General features: G+C 40.5%; 1 protein-coding gene across 4 annotated transcripts in view; it reads right to left on the bottom strand.

Annotated features, from left to right (window-relative positions):
- GOLGA5 (golgin A5) overlaps nt 1–10,373 on the bottom strand; it is a 37,983-nt gene extending 27,610 nt beyond the window's left edge. For all 4 annotated transcript variants that reach the window (XM_069465237.1, XM_069465238.1, XM_069465240.1 and 1 more), the window contains exons 1-4: nt 9,296–10,373; nt 5,903–6,479; nt 1,921–2,145; nt 338–557 (exon numbers count right to left, since the gene is read on the bottom strand). In XM_069465237.1, coding sequence (XP_069321338.1) covers nt 338–557; nt 1,921–2,145; nt 5,903–6,449 — 992 coding nt within the window. In that variant the 5' untranslated portion in view covers nt 6,450–6,479; nt 9,296–10,373. The remainder of the gene's footprint in view (nt 1–337; nt 558–1,920; nt 2,146–5,902; nt 6,480–9,295) is intronic.
- Nucleotides 10,374–16,291: the final 5,918 nt, after the last annotated feature.

Raw genomic sequence — 16,291 nt, 5'->3', positions numbered from 1 at the left:
TAAATTCAGATTTCGCTAACAATGCATCTCAAGGTTCAAATGATAGATCCATTTTAATCATTCACATTTCCAACACTACCAAAACAAATTTTTCCTCTTGTAAATTTCCAAAAAGCTAAATTTTCTTTTTTTTTTTTATTTTTATTTTTTTATTGTTCATTCTATTAATATATATTTTTTTTTAATTTAATTTTACAGAATCAGAGTCTAACAGTATATCTTGTTAGATACAGTATGTCCTCATAATGTATACATTATTTCTTGTACAATAATATGAAATAATATGGGAAATATTCCATTCTACCTTGCTTTTTTCGTTATTAGTTGAATTACCTACCGTGATTTTTCACTCTGTAAGGCTTCTAATGCTTCTGTGCGAGTACTCAGCAGCTGGTCAGCTTCCTGGAGTCTCACTTTCAGTACCGCCAGCTGAGAATCCTTCGCAGCCACGGCTTCAGTCAGGTCATCTACTTGGGCTCGGAGTTCTCGAGTTATTCGATCACTCTTTGAATGGTCAACATTCCACTTTTCAACCCTTGCTCTTGCTTTGTTTAACTCTACAAAAAAATGACATTTCTCTATACAAGCAAAACCAAAGACATCTTTTTCAGAGCACATACAGTTTCTTCTTCGAGTTTTTTTAGGACCTTACTTATTGCCAAAATCAGGAGCTTACAAATTATCTTCGATACTTACTTGCCCCCAAATGAGCCATTCATTTTCCAAGGCCAACATTCATACCTTAGATTAGATTAGAAAGGGGCATCAAGCTGGCTGCTCTCCTACAATGTTGTTTTTTTCTGGAGATACATCATAGAGCATTTGGGAGCCAAAACCCAAACCCAGTTGATAGCACAGTATTAATAACACTAGAATGGTCAGGGATTTGTGGAGTTCTGCTAGAGACAGGTGAAGGAACGGAAACCCAGATCAAAGGTCCAACCCAGTTAAGAATAAAACCTAAAGATAAGCACAGGAAAGAGGCTATTTCTTTCAATTATTGTTGCAAAAAGATATTATTCTTTTAACCTAGGAAATCAGTGCCAAAAAAACAATGTAGTGCTCTATTTCAGAATACAATGGCATTTCCACATCCTCATATACCATCTGAAATTGTAGTTTGCCACAAAAAAAAAAAAAAAAGTTTTTTCAACACTGAAGCAAACTTTATGGGGTCTCAGGAAAAGTTCTATTTCTATTGTCTAAATCACAGTAAAGTAAAGCTTTTTCTAAGTCAACCTTACTAGTTAGTCTTAAACTATCTTCCTATTCTGCTCTTCTGGACTTCCATCCATGCCTTGGCAAAACTTTTCCCACTGTCCTCCAACTCCTTTCTAATTAGCCCCAAGGACCAAGGCAGCAAATGTGTCTCTTGTTTTTTTTTTTCCTCAGCCAGACTTAAAATAACATTCTCACCTTCCCCTGTCATTACTTCAGTTATGAGATTATTTCCTTTTTAATTACCCATTTCAAAGGTTTTCTACTCCGGGGCCACCTCATTGCACAATTCCTGAGGGCATTATTCAAAGTGAATTCCATATTATATTTTAAGCCCTCTGAAACAGCAATTCTATACCCCTATCTATTAGTGTCCACTATTTTGTTTAATCTCACCTTTGGTTAATGAACAGTTCCCCTTGAAAGTTCAGAATAAATAAATCAAACAAACCAGACAATTACTAATGTTTAGTTACTCTCAGTTCTTAAATTTCGTGCTTCCAAAAGAATGACCAAACAAACCAATATTCTGTTTCAGGTTGGTGGGAGGATGAGTGGTACCATTTCCAAATCTAAGCCCCACATTTCTATGAAAATACCATTTTCTAAGTCTTATCTAAACTATTCCTAATAGTGTAAATGTAAAGGTTTTAGTTTTGAAAGTAAAATCCCTAATCTCGAACAATTTAAATAAGGTTCTACCCTCTTGAGTTTCTTTAGATCTTTGAAGTAATGAAGCCATTTCTTGATTTAAAGACTGAACTTCATTCCTCAGTAATTGATTCTCCAGTCGAAGATTAGATAATTCATGTGATTTGCTGTCATCATTAGGTGCTGGGTTGTGATCAGTGGAGGCATTTGATGATGCAATTTCCTTTGAAGAATCCTCTTGGCCTTCAGGGCCAGAATCAGAATTATTAGCAGCTTCTGTAAAAAGAGAATACATTTTCATTAGATTGACATGCTCACCCACATATGTGTTAGTAGTTTACTTTGGTAGGCTGGCTGCCTTTTAGCTCAAGTTGACTGCTGTAGCTAAAATACCACAAAAAGTAAACTTAAATTCTCAATAGGTTTCCCTCTGATGAAAATCCATTCTCATAAATGGAGCCTTGGACCTCTAAGATTTCCCAAAGTCTGGATACACTGAATGAATGGCAATAGAGCATACAAGAATATTGCTCTGGGAAGGAGAAAACCAGAGATAATTTGGATGGTTATGTTCAGGTAAAAAGAGTTTCAAACTGCCCCAGTCTCCAGTATGTTTTTTGGGGGAAAAAGGGGCAAAGTTCCAACATTGAAAATATTGGGAAGGAACTCAAAGAACAGCTGTGGGCAAGGAAAGTAAATAACGGGTCATGGCAATTTGTTATAGATCAAACTGGAATCTAAAATGTTTTACCCAAAGAGATAAGAGATTCATGAATTCAGATTAATCTTGTTTTTGTTACTAAATGTAATGCAAGTATACTTTTTAATTACTCTAAAAATTATGTGATTAAAAAAAACTATATCCAAATGATAAAACCAACTGAAACAATAACTATATAGGCAAAAGGCTTTACACACTTTACCAAGTTAGATAAACAAATGGTAAATAATCAAATGAAAAAGTTCTCAGTATCTTTAGTGATCAAGGAAATGCGAATTAAATTCACAGTGAGAATCAAAACACACCTGCTATGATAGCTAAAATTAAAAACACCATATGCGGGTGAGAATATAGAGCAACTGTAACTCTCATACCTTGCTAATGGGACTACAAAATGGCACATCTGTGGAAAAAGGTTTCACAATTTCTTATGAAATTAAACATGCACCTACAGTTTGATCCAGCAATTCCACGCCTCAGTATTTACCCAAGAGAAATGAAAACATTTGCCTACAAAAAGTCAAGTACAAACTGTTCATAGCAGCTTTATTCACAATAAACAAAAACTGGAAACAATCTCAATGTCCATATGGAAAATGGATAAACTGTGGTATATCCACATAATAGAATATTACACAACAATAAAAAAGAATAAAAATATGTGAGCCAGGTGCTCACACCTGTAATGCCCAGCACTTTGGGAGGCCAGGAGTTCAAGATCAGCCTAAACAATACAGTGAGACCCATCCCCCACCATCTCTTAAAAAAAAAAAAAAAAAGATAAAAGGGCTGAGAGGAAACAAACGGTCATAATGCACAGATGCATGACTGTGTTATTGAAAATCTAAATGTATGTCTGGAAAAATAGGAAGATTAACAGCTGTCCAGGTTGTCATGTAAGTATATACAAAAAGCAATACACTAGCAAGAAGGAGAAAAAATTTTTAAAGAATACCATCTATAACAGCTTCAAAAAATATAAACTACCTATGAATAAATCTAACATAAAGTATATAAGATATTCATGGAGAAAACAATAAAATCTTAATGAAAGACATTAGAAAGTAAGTTGGAATTATACCACATTCATGGATTAGAAAACTCCATATAGTAAAAGTCCTGTTTCTCACCAAACTATTAATACCTACACAGAAGCAATGCATCCTAGGGAACTGGTTCTCAACCTGAGGTGATTTTGCCCTATAAGGGACATTGGGCAATGTGTAGAGACATTTTTGGTTGTCACAACTGGTGGTGGTGCTACTGCCATCTAATCAACTAAGAGTCCAGGGATGCTGCTAACCATCCTAAAAAGTACAGGAAAGCTTCCCACCACAATGAATTATTGAGCCCAAAATGTCAACACTCCCAAGGTTGAGAGACCCTACTCAAGAGAAACAATTTTTATAACTATAACCTGTGCATTATAACTGGTTCAAGTTCATTTCCCTGCCAACCAGGATCCCTTTGGTCCATCCTTTACAATACAGTGCAAGTTGTTTTCCTTAAAAGTAGAAAAATAATTTATATCAACTATTGGCTTAAACACCTCTGCTAGTATCACACTGCCTATGGCAGTCACTTCCAAGTTTTATTGGCCTAAAAACCACCTAAGGAACAAAAAAATTCACATGCCCTGTCTCCATCCACAGAAAACCTGACTCAGGAAGTCAGAGGAGACACCTAATAACTTATTTTCTATTTATCACACAAGTGATAGTAATGCAAGTTGTTCAGGGACCAATCTTTAACAATGATCTATAAGTTTATTGGGTTTAAACAAGTAACAGTGTTACACAAGGGTCTTAAGAAACAGGTCCCAACTTTCTTGGCTACCTTCATTTACTTCATTGCTGTCCATCTCACACTCAAGAGTTTCTAAAACTTTCTTATAACCTTTTTCTAGTGTACCAACCCTTTAAGAATTTGCTGTCTCTAAACCCTTTCCTTCTACCTGGCAAACTCCTATTCATCCTTTAAGATCCAGCTCAAGATACAGACCCTTTGCGAATCCTTTCCTGAATACCTGAGGCAGTTACTTCCTCTTCTGTTTCCACAACACTCTGACCATACTTCAATCACTGCATTTATTACAGGTAAATTATCTGTTTACATGTGTATCTCACCTACTGGACACTTCTGTATCCTTGCACCCAGTAGGTTCTTTGTATAATTAATCCAAAGAGAGTTGAGAAGAAATTTAGGAGTGTGTGAACATATGAATGTACTGCTACTACATGCTCTTATCTTGAAAGCCCCAAACCACTGCTTCTATACAACTTTTTATCTGGAAGATACAAGACAGATTTTATTCACTAACAGCCAAGACAGTGAGGGAAGGTATAACATTTAAGCTTCCCTTAATCATAAACTCCATAAAGAATCCCTGTAAAAACCTATGTTTTATCGCTGTCTTACAACACTTAATCTCATTTTGCAGGTGAGAAGATGTACTTGTAATTTCACAGTGAATTAAACAACTGAAAACCAGAATTGTAAGCTCTTACTTCACTACTAGGTCAATGCCTTCAACAATTCAACTCGGATCAAAGTCCAATCTCTCAGTTTTATTTCTGGAGAATGGGGGGAAGGACTCCACAAAACCCAGAAAATATGTAAAGTATAGCCTCCTCTCATTTTTATAATCCCAGTAATAAAAAGAAATAAATTGAGATAGTCCCAAATCCAATATTATACATTTTCTTTCAAAATTTTCTTTTTAAAATCTTAACATGTCTTAGAGAATCAAATTTGACATAATTTTTAGACAACATTCAAAGGTCCCTGCTGTAACTGTATATTGACTAATAGTATTCAGCGCTGTCTCCCTTGTTTACACCAGAATTACAGACAGCCTGCTCTTACACCAGTGGGGACACATTCTATAACAGAGGATAAGAAACACTATCAGAACCTTTTAGGCTATGATGACACATCCAATTTGTTTACGTCTAAAAGAAATAGAGAGCCAGGAGCGGTGGCTCATGCCTGTAATCCTAGCACTCTGGGAGGCCAAGGTGGGAAGATCACTTGAGCTCAGGAGTTCGAGACCAGCCTGAGCAAGAGTGAGACCCCATCTCTACTAAAAATAGAAAGAAATTAGCCAGACAACTAAAAATAAGAAAAAAAATTAGCTGGGCATGGTGGCGCATGCCTGTAGTCCCAGCTACTCGGGAGGCTGAGGCAGGAGGATGGCTTGAGCCCAGGAGTTTGAGGTTGCTGTGAGCTAGGCTGACGCCATGGCACTCTAGCCTGGGTAACAGAGTGAGACTCTGTCTCAAAAAAAAAAGAAATAGAAGACCAATTAACTACCATGGGTTTGGCTCCCCAGAGAATTTTCTTCAGTGGTTTTGATGGTGGTTACGTTGGTGTTCACAGAACTGACATTTGATGTCCGAGAACTCTGAAGGACAGGTGTCTTGCCCTTTTCTTTTTTGATTTCTACCCTTCCAGTAGGCTCCTTCTGGGAACTATTAAGAAAATCAAATAGTAGCTCATCATCAGGTTCTGATTTTTTTCTTCGCACAAACTGGGATGAAGGCCTAGGAACAGATGCATTTTCAACTGGATGGGAGGCCTCCACTGGTGTCCTAGATCCTACTTTTACATTTGCAGTGCCGGCTAAGATGGTGGCTTTTTGATTTTGAATGTTATCAGCTGCTGAGGAAATGTAAGTAGCTTTATGTCCAGTCTGGTAAGTCAAATCTGTGTTTTGCTGGTGAAGTTCAGGATAGTCAGCATTTTTACTATATTTGATGTTGCTGGTGTTCTCTTTTCTATTGAGAGCTGTTGCAGCCCCTTGATCAACTCGGTTTAAAAGATCTTCTGCCTTTCCAGCAAGATCAGCAAACCAAGACATGATGACAGCAAAATAATCCTATTGATGAACCTGTAAAAAGGACATAAAATGATCAGTGTGGCATAATAGCAGAGTACAACAGTTAAGACAAGATTCTGGAGTCAGAGAGTCCTGGGTTGAAATCCTAACCCTGCCTCTTACTAGCTAGGTAAACTTGAGCAAATTACTTAAGTGAAGCTGAGAAACCTTATAGAATGGCTTTAAGATAAAATAATGTATTTTTTAAAACTCTGCAAAATGCTTGGCACATAATAATCACTAATTTGAATTGCTGCTGCTATGATCATTATAACTGCCATTACTGTTTTTATTATTACTATTTCAATGAAGGGCAAATCTTAATGTAGCAGAAGCAGCTGGTATGGGCTGAAATGTATCCCCTCCAAATTCCTATGTTAAAGTCCTAACCCCCAAACCTTACAATGTGACTGTTTTTGGAGACAGGGTCTCTAAAGAGGCAATTAAGATGAGTCATTAGTGTGGCCCCTGATCCAACAGGACTGGTATCCTCATAAGAGGAGAAAATTTCGACACAGATATACATAGATAAGACCACGTAATGACACAGGGAGAAAGCAGCATCTGAAAGCCAAAGAAGGAGGCCTCAGAAAAAAATCACCTCTGTCAACAACACCTTGATCTCAGACTTCTAGCCATTAGAATCGTGAGAAAATAAATTTCTGCGGTCCAAGCCAACCAGTCTGTCGTACTTTGTTATGGGAGTCCTAGCAAATTAATACAGCATCCAAACAGCAAATAATCAATATGGCAAATTCCAGTACAACCAAACAAAAACAATTCATTCAAGCTTGTTCTAAGGTGCTAAAACTTGAAAACAACTTTTCCTTCTGACAAATACAAAAGTTATCTTTTTTTCGTTTTTTTTTTTTTTTGAGACAGAGTCTCACTCTGTTGCCCGGGCTAGAGTGAGTGCCGTGGCGTCAGCCTAGCTCACAGCAACCTCAAACTCCTGGGCTCAAGCGATCCTACTGCCTCAGCCTCCCCCGGGTAGCTGGGACTACAGGCATGCGCCACCATTGCCACCATGCCCGGCTAATTTTTTTGTATATATATATTTTAGTTGTCCATATAATTTCTTTCTATTTTTAGTAGAGACGGGGTCTCACTCTTGCTCAGGCTGGTCTCGAACTCCTGACCTCGAGCGATCCACCCGCCTCGGCCTCCCAGAGTGCTAGGATTACAGGCGTGAGCCACCGCGCCCGGCCCACAAAAGTTATCTTAATGTTAAACTGCAGCAATATTATGGATAATTTAGGTGTGCACACACACAATTTGTCTAAAGTACATTTTCAATAATTCAAATACTCAATATATACCATGTGTACATTAAGCTAAGTTCAGAATAAAAAATCACTGCATTAGCATTTGTTCTATACATATATTTGAGTACTGTGTGCCACAATAAATCAAAGTAATTAAGTTATTAATCCTCATGATATTAAAAAGCACTATAATAAAGTCAACAACCATTTATTGAAAATGCACATCATTCCCTTTGCCAAGAACTCTTTCATGGTTAACCTTGTTCTTCATTTTTATTTGAACGTTATCTGCTTCAGAGTTCTCCTCCTTTCCATCTAAGGTTAATCATTCTCTGTACATACTTTATTCTTTTGCCTCACACCCTTCAGAGTGTTTTATAATTAAAAAAAAAAAATCTCTCTCTCTCCTTTTTGGGGAAACAGAAGGAGTGGTTGGATAAAGGCCATGTCTTTTGCTCCCCAATGAATTTCCAGTGTTTAGCAAACAGTAGGCACTCATAAATACTAAATGGACCTGATTTTTACATGCCAGATGCTGTGCATATGTACACATGTATCGCTATCACATGTAATTTTCACAACTACATTATGTGGTAAGTAGCAATACCTTTTTTTCTTTTTTTTTAAACAAATGTGGAAAAGGTTTAGAAAGATCCCAGAGTTTAGATGGCTGCTCGGATACTCAAATCTAAGTGAGCCTGGTGCCAAACCCACCTTTTAACCCTCACCTCCCCATATCCAGCATCTCAAAAATGAAATAACTTCAAGAAGAAACTCACCCTTTAAACCTGTTCTCTACAAAATGTGGCTATTACGCACCTGTGCGTCTCAAACTCTATGCAAAAATCAAATGAAAATGGAGGTGAAATGCTTCGTCGTAACATATAAAAGTCCATATAGACGTAAAGTATTGTTCTCAAGTAAACACTGATGGTGACTGAGGGCAAATTATGTCACCTAATAAAACAACCAAAACAACTGCTCTTAATTTCTCCCATTTTAAAGTTAATAGGGCTTTAAAAACAATAGCACGTACTTTAACGTTGATTACCTAACTCCACAAATACTAACATGAGCCCTGGGCACTTGCCCCATTGACAAACAGCTCGACCAGACTTCAGAGGTGCAAAGCCCGGAGGCAGAGCGCGCGCGTAGGATGGGGATGGGAAGAGTCTAGAGACCGCAGTCGCAGGGCCTGCTTCGAAGGCCAGGTGTGAGCAGAGGAAGGAGGCTGGAGGTTAGTCCGGCAGGCCCAGTCGGTGGATCCCAGGTAGGCGAGTACAGACGCCCACTCCGCTCCCCACCCAGCTCGTTCGAGCCTCTGGGGCGGGATGAACTGCCCTCCCAAGCGGGGGTCCAGGAGAGGGAGGGAAGGGGGAGGCAGTAAACAACGTCGAATAAAGCCCAAGGGGTCTCTCTCGCTCCCTTCCCCAGCCCCGAACACGGCGAAGGTGAGCGCGACGCAGAGGAAGGCGGGGTGACTGACCAGCGTCCCCGCTCCAAGGACCGTTAGCACCCCCAAACGGACCCGTCTGGTCCAGTGGACCCTCGCCTCCGCCTCACCTGAGGACTCCAGAGCGGCTGCAACGCGCCCCCTCAGCAGCTGGCCCGCAGCAGGGCCAGGCTGAGAAACCCTCCTCCCGGACCGGCCTAGGCCCTGTTACCGCTTCCGGGAGACGTGGAAGGGAAGCGAGGCCCCCAAAACAGAGTGTCTTTCGAGCTGCCTGAGCGGCGGGGAGCGAAGAGCAGCACCTGCAGGCGACTCAGGCGGCGGCGCCGGCGGCTGCGGGGGCCTCGCGCCTGGCCACGCCCCTATTCCGCCCCTGGCGAGACAGGGCGTGAGGCAGGGCCTGCGTGCGTGTGACGTAACTCGCCTCCCGCGGAGGTCGGACTGCGTGCGGCCGGCACAACATCTGAGGCCACGCCCACAAAGGGGTGGGGCCTCGCTTCAGGCCACGTGGGTGACGGAGGCCGTGCCCCGCCTGGAAGTAACTTGAAGCCTGAGTTGGGCGGGCTGTGAGACCCAGGTGGACCCGTTAGACTTCACCTTGCTCCCTTTCCCCACCACCTGGCCCCTAGTATTACGGATGAGAATGCAGAGGCCCACAGCAGAAGGTGGGAATACAGAAAACATGATCCCTAATTTCATGGAGCTTACATTCCAGTGGCAGATAGTTATTACATCAAGCTGTGAATGAATAAGATTAATTTCAGAGCGTTACTAGAGCTGTAAAGACAAGACAACGGGGAGAGGTACCAGGAGGCAGGGGAAGTACTTTAAATCAGGTGGTCAGGGAAGGTCTCTCTGAGGAGGCAATATTTGAGCTCAGACCCAAAGGATGGAAAAGGCCAGTGAAGCGCTTACCAGACAGCAATATTGTGGTTATGTTATGCATACAGCTCACTGAATATTTGAAATGAGTCCAAAATCCACATTCAATAATTCAGCAGATACTCAGCACATACGATGTGCACAGGATTGGGCTAATTTTGCTATAAGGACAAGCCTACAACGTAGTCCCAAGTATCTTCGTTTTCGAGTTGAGAAAACTAAGGTCAAAGAGGTTAAATAACTTATCTAAGATCATGTGCCCTAATAGTGACTGCACATTACTCCAAAGGCTGTGCCCCTTAGACTCAATGTTTTATTGTCTCCAAATTAAATATTAGGAGTCATTACAATGCCTGCTTTTCTTCCTCTCAAGTTAGGTTAAGCCCAGTCCAGTGAAGAGAAAAACATTCAGCAGCACCAGGAGGTAATAATAATAATAATAATGATAATGGTATCTAACATTTATTGAGCTCTTATTAAGTGCAGAATACTGTGTTAAGCATTGGAGTGCTTAACTTCATTTAATTCTCACAAAAACCTTATGGAAGATACTGTTATTATCCTATGTAGGTGATATTGTTGTTCCCAGCTATTAAGTTGCTCTTCCAGGTAAGGATTATACATCATCACCTGTTGCCAGGTGACTGCAACTCATCCTATAGGAGGAATATTTTTTCTGGCCTCACTCATGTCAGACTTGATCATATGACCTTATTCTGGCCAAAGAAAGAGAAGCAGAAGTGTGTTTCACCACATCTGAGCAGAATCATTAAGAGCCATTATGTATTTCCACCCACTGGTCTTTTTCCTGTCTCATGAGAATGGCGCCTCCCAGAAGGGCCTGCTGCCTCAGCCTAGAAGGAAAAAGATAATGAAGCAACCCACATCTAAAATGTCACGTCAGTGAAAAATAAACCTTTGTTCTCAGAAGCTACAGAGTTTGAGGATTGTTTCTTACACAGCCTTACCTAATGAAATCTGACTAATACAAACTTCCGTTTTACAGATGAAGATACTGAGATTCAGTGAGGTTTAGTTACTTCCCCATGGTCACACAGGGAGTAAATAGAACATTTGGGATTCAAACTTAGATCAGTGTAACTCCAGAAACAATTTTTTTTTTGTTATATTTTTGTAGAGAGGGGAGTCTCGATACATTGCCCAGGCTGGTCTTGAATTCCTGGCCTCAAACGATCCTCCCCTGCTGCCTCAGTTTCCGAAAGTGCTGGGATTATAGGCATGAGACACCAAGCCTGACCAAGAAAAACTATTAAACCTTAATAAGAAGTGTGAGAGTCTGTGACATCTTAGCCTGGAGAAATTCGCAAGTCCTCTCCTCCAGCTCTAGGGGGAGTTGTGTCTAGGCTGGATATACTGTGAAAACCAGCAGGTTTGGTGCTGAAAGGGACTAACTTGATTAGGAGTGGAGCCAGGAAAGCACCAGGGCCAAGGGGAAAGCTCAGTTGGGAATGCCATCATCACAGTTGCCTGGGCTACAATACTGGTTGGGCAAACAACTGAGAAGAAGGCCCGCTGGAAGTTTAGCAAGGAGATCCAGGTAATGAGATAGACAATGGGCTTTGGTAAGCTCCCACATACACTGGTGGTCTGGGAGGCTGTGTAAGCTTGGGAGAGTCTGGCAAATGCCCTCGTCATTTACTTATTCCTAGCTGAACATGAAGTCTTGCATAGATGCAGAGGAGACACAGGAAAATAAAGCCAGGAAAGTCTTGCACAAGTGCAAAGGAAATACAAGAAAACCCGGGAAAACAAAAGCCAGGACAGTCTTGTAAACTGTCTGAATTTTGAACGTGTTCTCCAACCCATCTAAATGGCACAGATCCGTCAAGAGAGGGTAGGAGTCTTACTGGCTCAAGACGTTTATCACCGCCTCTGACCAATCATTGACTGAATGCTAAGCTACGTTGACCCTGGTGCAAAACTTAGGAAACCAGCCTTAGAAATAAACATAAAAGGGGAAAATAACTGAGTGGAAATATCAGTGTCAACATACTGTAGGAGAGAAACTCTGCAGAATTAGTCCAGGCAAGTCACTAAACAAACAAATAGACAAACAAAAACAACAAAAAACACCCTCCAGTGGCACATCAGAACACAGAGCTGCTACAAATTTCTCACCTGAAATGTCCAGTTTTTTGACAAAAAATAGGAATACATGCAAATGAACAGGAAAATGTGGCCATACATGGGGGAGGAGGGAATCTATACAAATGCACTGAGATGTTGGGCTTAGCATATAAGGACTTTAAAGCAGCTATCGTAAATATGTATGTCCAAAGAACTGAATAAGAATGTGACAATGATGGTTCTTCAAATAGAGAATATCAGCAAATAGATAGCAATGATAAAAATCAATGGACTTCTAGAGTTGAAAAGTACAATAAATAATAAATGAAAATTTCACTAGAGGGACTCAGTGTAAATTTGAGCTGGCAGAGGAAATAATCAGGAAACTTGAAGATAGATCAATAGAATTTTTCCAATCAATAGAAAGAAAAGAGAGTAAGGAATGAAGAGATTCTTAGAGACCTGTGTGACATCGTCAAACATGCCAGCATGTGTGTAAATGGGAATCCCAGAAAGAGAGAGGAATGAGGAAGGGAGAATTTTCAAAGAAAAAATGGCCAAAAACTTCTTGAATTCAATGAAAACAGTCTATACATCTAAAAGCTGAATGATCTCCAAATAGGATAAATACAAAAAAATTTAACCTGGCACATAACTGTCAAGCTGTTGAAAGACAAAGAAAATCTTAAAAGCTGTAAGAGAAAAATGACTCATCACAGACAGGGGAAAAAAGAGTAACAGCTGACTTCAGGTTAGGAACAGTGAAGACAGAAGGCAGGGGGATGACATATTTAAAGTGCTGAAGGGGGAAAAAAAGTCAACCAAGAGTTCTATTTCCAGCAAAACTATCCTTAAAAAATGAAAGCAAGAGAGATGCATTCCCAGAAATCAGAAACTAAGAGAAGCTGTGACTAGCAAACCTGCCTTATAAGAAATTTAATGAAGAAAATCATTCAACCTGAAAGGAATCACACCAAGTGGTAACTCAATTCTACAGAAAGGAATTAAGCAAACCTGAGTGCTAAAAATCTAGAACAAGTCTGTTTTCATTACTAAACTGGCTGAAAATTACAGAATCAGGCAAGATGTCACCATGGAAATTATGATTCAGAGGGAAAAATGGGAATTAGTACAAATATAGTTGAGGAGAATTATTGGAAGAAATTAAACCATTTCCTGTCAGTGCCCCCAGGAAGCTGAAGCTTCCTAACAAGCTATTATAGTTACGCTAATGTCTCAGCATGTTGGCCTCCTCCAGCAGTGGAAACATAAGCTCCTTTTCAGGGGTGACTTTCTTTCTGTATCTCTACTTGGCTGGCATCACAACTGTTGCACTTTCTTCCACCCTGTACTTCTCCTCCACAACACTTACACAGTTGTATTTATGCGGGACGGCAGGATAGTGTCTGTTTTGACTACGGTGTATCAGCAGCACTCAGGGAAATATATGGCACAAGAAGATCCTCTCACGTATTGGATAATGAACGAATAGGAAGGTTCAGTGAATTGAGAAAGCTTGGTAAAGAGGCAGAAATCAGACGGCCTGGTTCTTATTTGGCTTTCAATTGGCCTCAATTGACTTAATCTCTCTGACTCTCAAATTTATTGTCAGAGATAAAGATTATAATCAACTAGAATATATCTAAGCTGAAAGTAGGAAAATCTTGGTTCTAATTGTGGTTTTCCAGTTCCCAGCTGTGTAAACTTGAGCAAACCACCCCCCTTCCTGGGCTTCATCTATGAAATGAAGGTGTGGAACTAGAATTAGGGATCACAAATTTTCAACCTCAATTCATTGCTTTTGTTTGATTTGTTTTGGCCACAGCAAAATGTCTAAACAACAAAAAATAAAAATACACTCACAGTGTGTTGACAAGAATGTGGGGAAATAGGCATTCTTATACATTATTGGCAAAAATGTAAATGGATATGACCTGCATGGAGGGCAATGTAGAAAAGTATATCAACATTTAAAACGCATAAACTCTTGCTGAGTTTGATAACTGTGTGGGGAAAATGAATCTTAACTCCTACTTTATACCATACAAAAATCAGTTCCAAAAGGATTGTAAATCAAAAAATGAAAGGTAAAAATCATAAACCGTTTACAAGAAAACAGAGAACTCTTCATGACTTATTATAGGAAAAAAAAAAGCCCTATTACAGGATAGAGACAAAAAATGCTAACTATGAAAGAAAAGATTGATAATTTGGACTTTATAACATTAAGAATTTCTGTTCATCAAAAAAAAAAAAAATTAAGAGTGAAAGAAAAGCCAAGGATTAGGAGAAGGTATTTACAACAAACGCACACACACATGCACACACATGTGCACAAATACACACACATATATATGACAAAGACTTGTATCTGGAATATATAAAGCACTCCTACAAATCAATTTTTTTAAAAAAGACAAGCAATCTAATAAGAATAGACAATATCTTAAATAAGCACTTCACAAGAGGAAATATCTAATTGGCCAAAAGCACATGAAAATGTGTTCAACATTATTAATTATCAGAGAAATGTGAATTAAAATCACAATGAAATACATTTGCACACCACCAGAATGGCAAAAACATAAAAAGATGGAAAATAGCAAGTACTGATGAGGATGTGGAGCCACTGGAACAGTCACACATTTCTGAGAGGAGTGTATGCAAGTGATAGAACCACTTTGGAAACCTTAGGCCATATCTATTAAAGTTAAACATAGGCCTACTCCGGGACTCTGTAGAGGGCCACCTTATGAATCAGCAGTTCCACTCAGGAGAACTGAATGCAAATATCCTGTAGTGAGTCTGTGTCCCTCACTAGAAGATTCCTGCCTTCCTTCAGCTCCTTGGTTCTGTGAGTTACCTGCCTTTTTGCACAGATCTGAAGAATGAAATTGTGAGCCTCTGTGCATTTTTGTCTTTCAGCAGCAGAGGGCGCTTCATACTTACAGATAGGTACTGCGCGTATGTTATACCTGGATTGACAAGTAAAATGAGTATTGATTGCTGTATCTTTTCATTTGCAGAGCACAGAATGTAATATTTCCATGATGACTCAAGGGGATTTCATATTCCCACACCTTTTCAGAAGTTCCTCCAGATGTGACAGGCCAGTTCCAGTGTTTTCCATGTTACCTGGGCTGCCGGACTGCTCCCAGAGATGAATCTCTCCAGCACTGAGGCCCTGATGAAACCTCCCAGACCCCCATGGACCCCACATCCGCAGGTGTCTTTGCCCTGCCAAGAGGCCTCCAAGCCCCATATGACCCCCTGTTGGTAGTGGGGCTGGGTAGAGAAGGGTCTTTGTGTTGTCTTAGAAACAGCACATGTCTAGGAATCAACAAACGGTATGTTTGCCTTGCTGTGGCATCGTGGACGACTCTTTTCCTCTCTCGGGGCCTCAGTTAGTGCTTTTTAGGGTATATGCGAGTCATTGTTACTTATACCATAAAATTCTTTCTTTCAAGTGTTGAACTAAATTTGGCCTGCGGATGCCTCCATATTTGAGTCCTCACATAATGAGCTGCGATCTAACTTAGTGCATAAACTAACTGAAAGCCTAACTTTGGAGTATACTTTTGTAACAGATGGCTGAGTCTCAGCCAATCACAGCAGCCGAGTTTCAATCACAGGCGGCCAACTGATCAGACGATGTCCAAAAAAGGCCTCTCTCTCAAGCTCCATCTTAAAGCGCTCTCTCCTTACACACATGGTCCAGTCATCCGGCCCTCCAGGGTGTCGGCCTTGCTGTTTCCACTGCCTGGAAATTTCCTTTCCACCCCCCTCATCACCACCCCCATCCCCCGTTCTTCTGGCAGGCCCCTTCCCATCCACAGGGCTATAAGCTCTTCCCTGGCAGAGCCCTTCCCTGGCCATCCCGAGTGAACTAGGTCCCCCAGTGGGAGTGGGAGCTTCCCGGTCCCAGAGGGCAAAGAGAAGAGAGAACAGATGTCTGAGTCGTGTGGCAGGGCCCAGGACAGGGCACTGCCAGGTTGTTGATACCATTCCCCTGTAAACTGACCATTAACCGTGATTTGGGGACACTTCATCTGAATACAAGTGGAGCGATCGTATTGGGCCTGTCCCACCACATAGGAGGCAGCCAAGTAAATGTGTGCTTGCTGCAGTCTGTGTCCTTC

This window comes from Eulemur rufifrons, chromosome 2, assembly GCF_041146395.1.
Source record: "Eulemur rufifrons isolate Redbay chromosome 2, OSU_ERuf_1, whole genome shotgun sequence".
Taxonomy (NCBI): Eukaryota; Metazoa; Chordata; class Mammalia; order Primates; family Lemuridae; genus Eulemur; species Eulemur rufifrons.
Note: the sequence above shows the minus strand (reverse complement) of the source record. Positions and strands in the feature narration are given on the sequence as shown.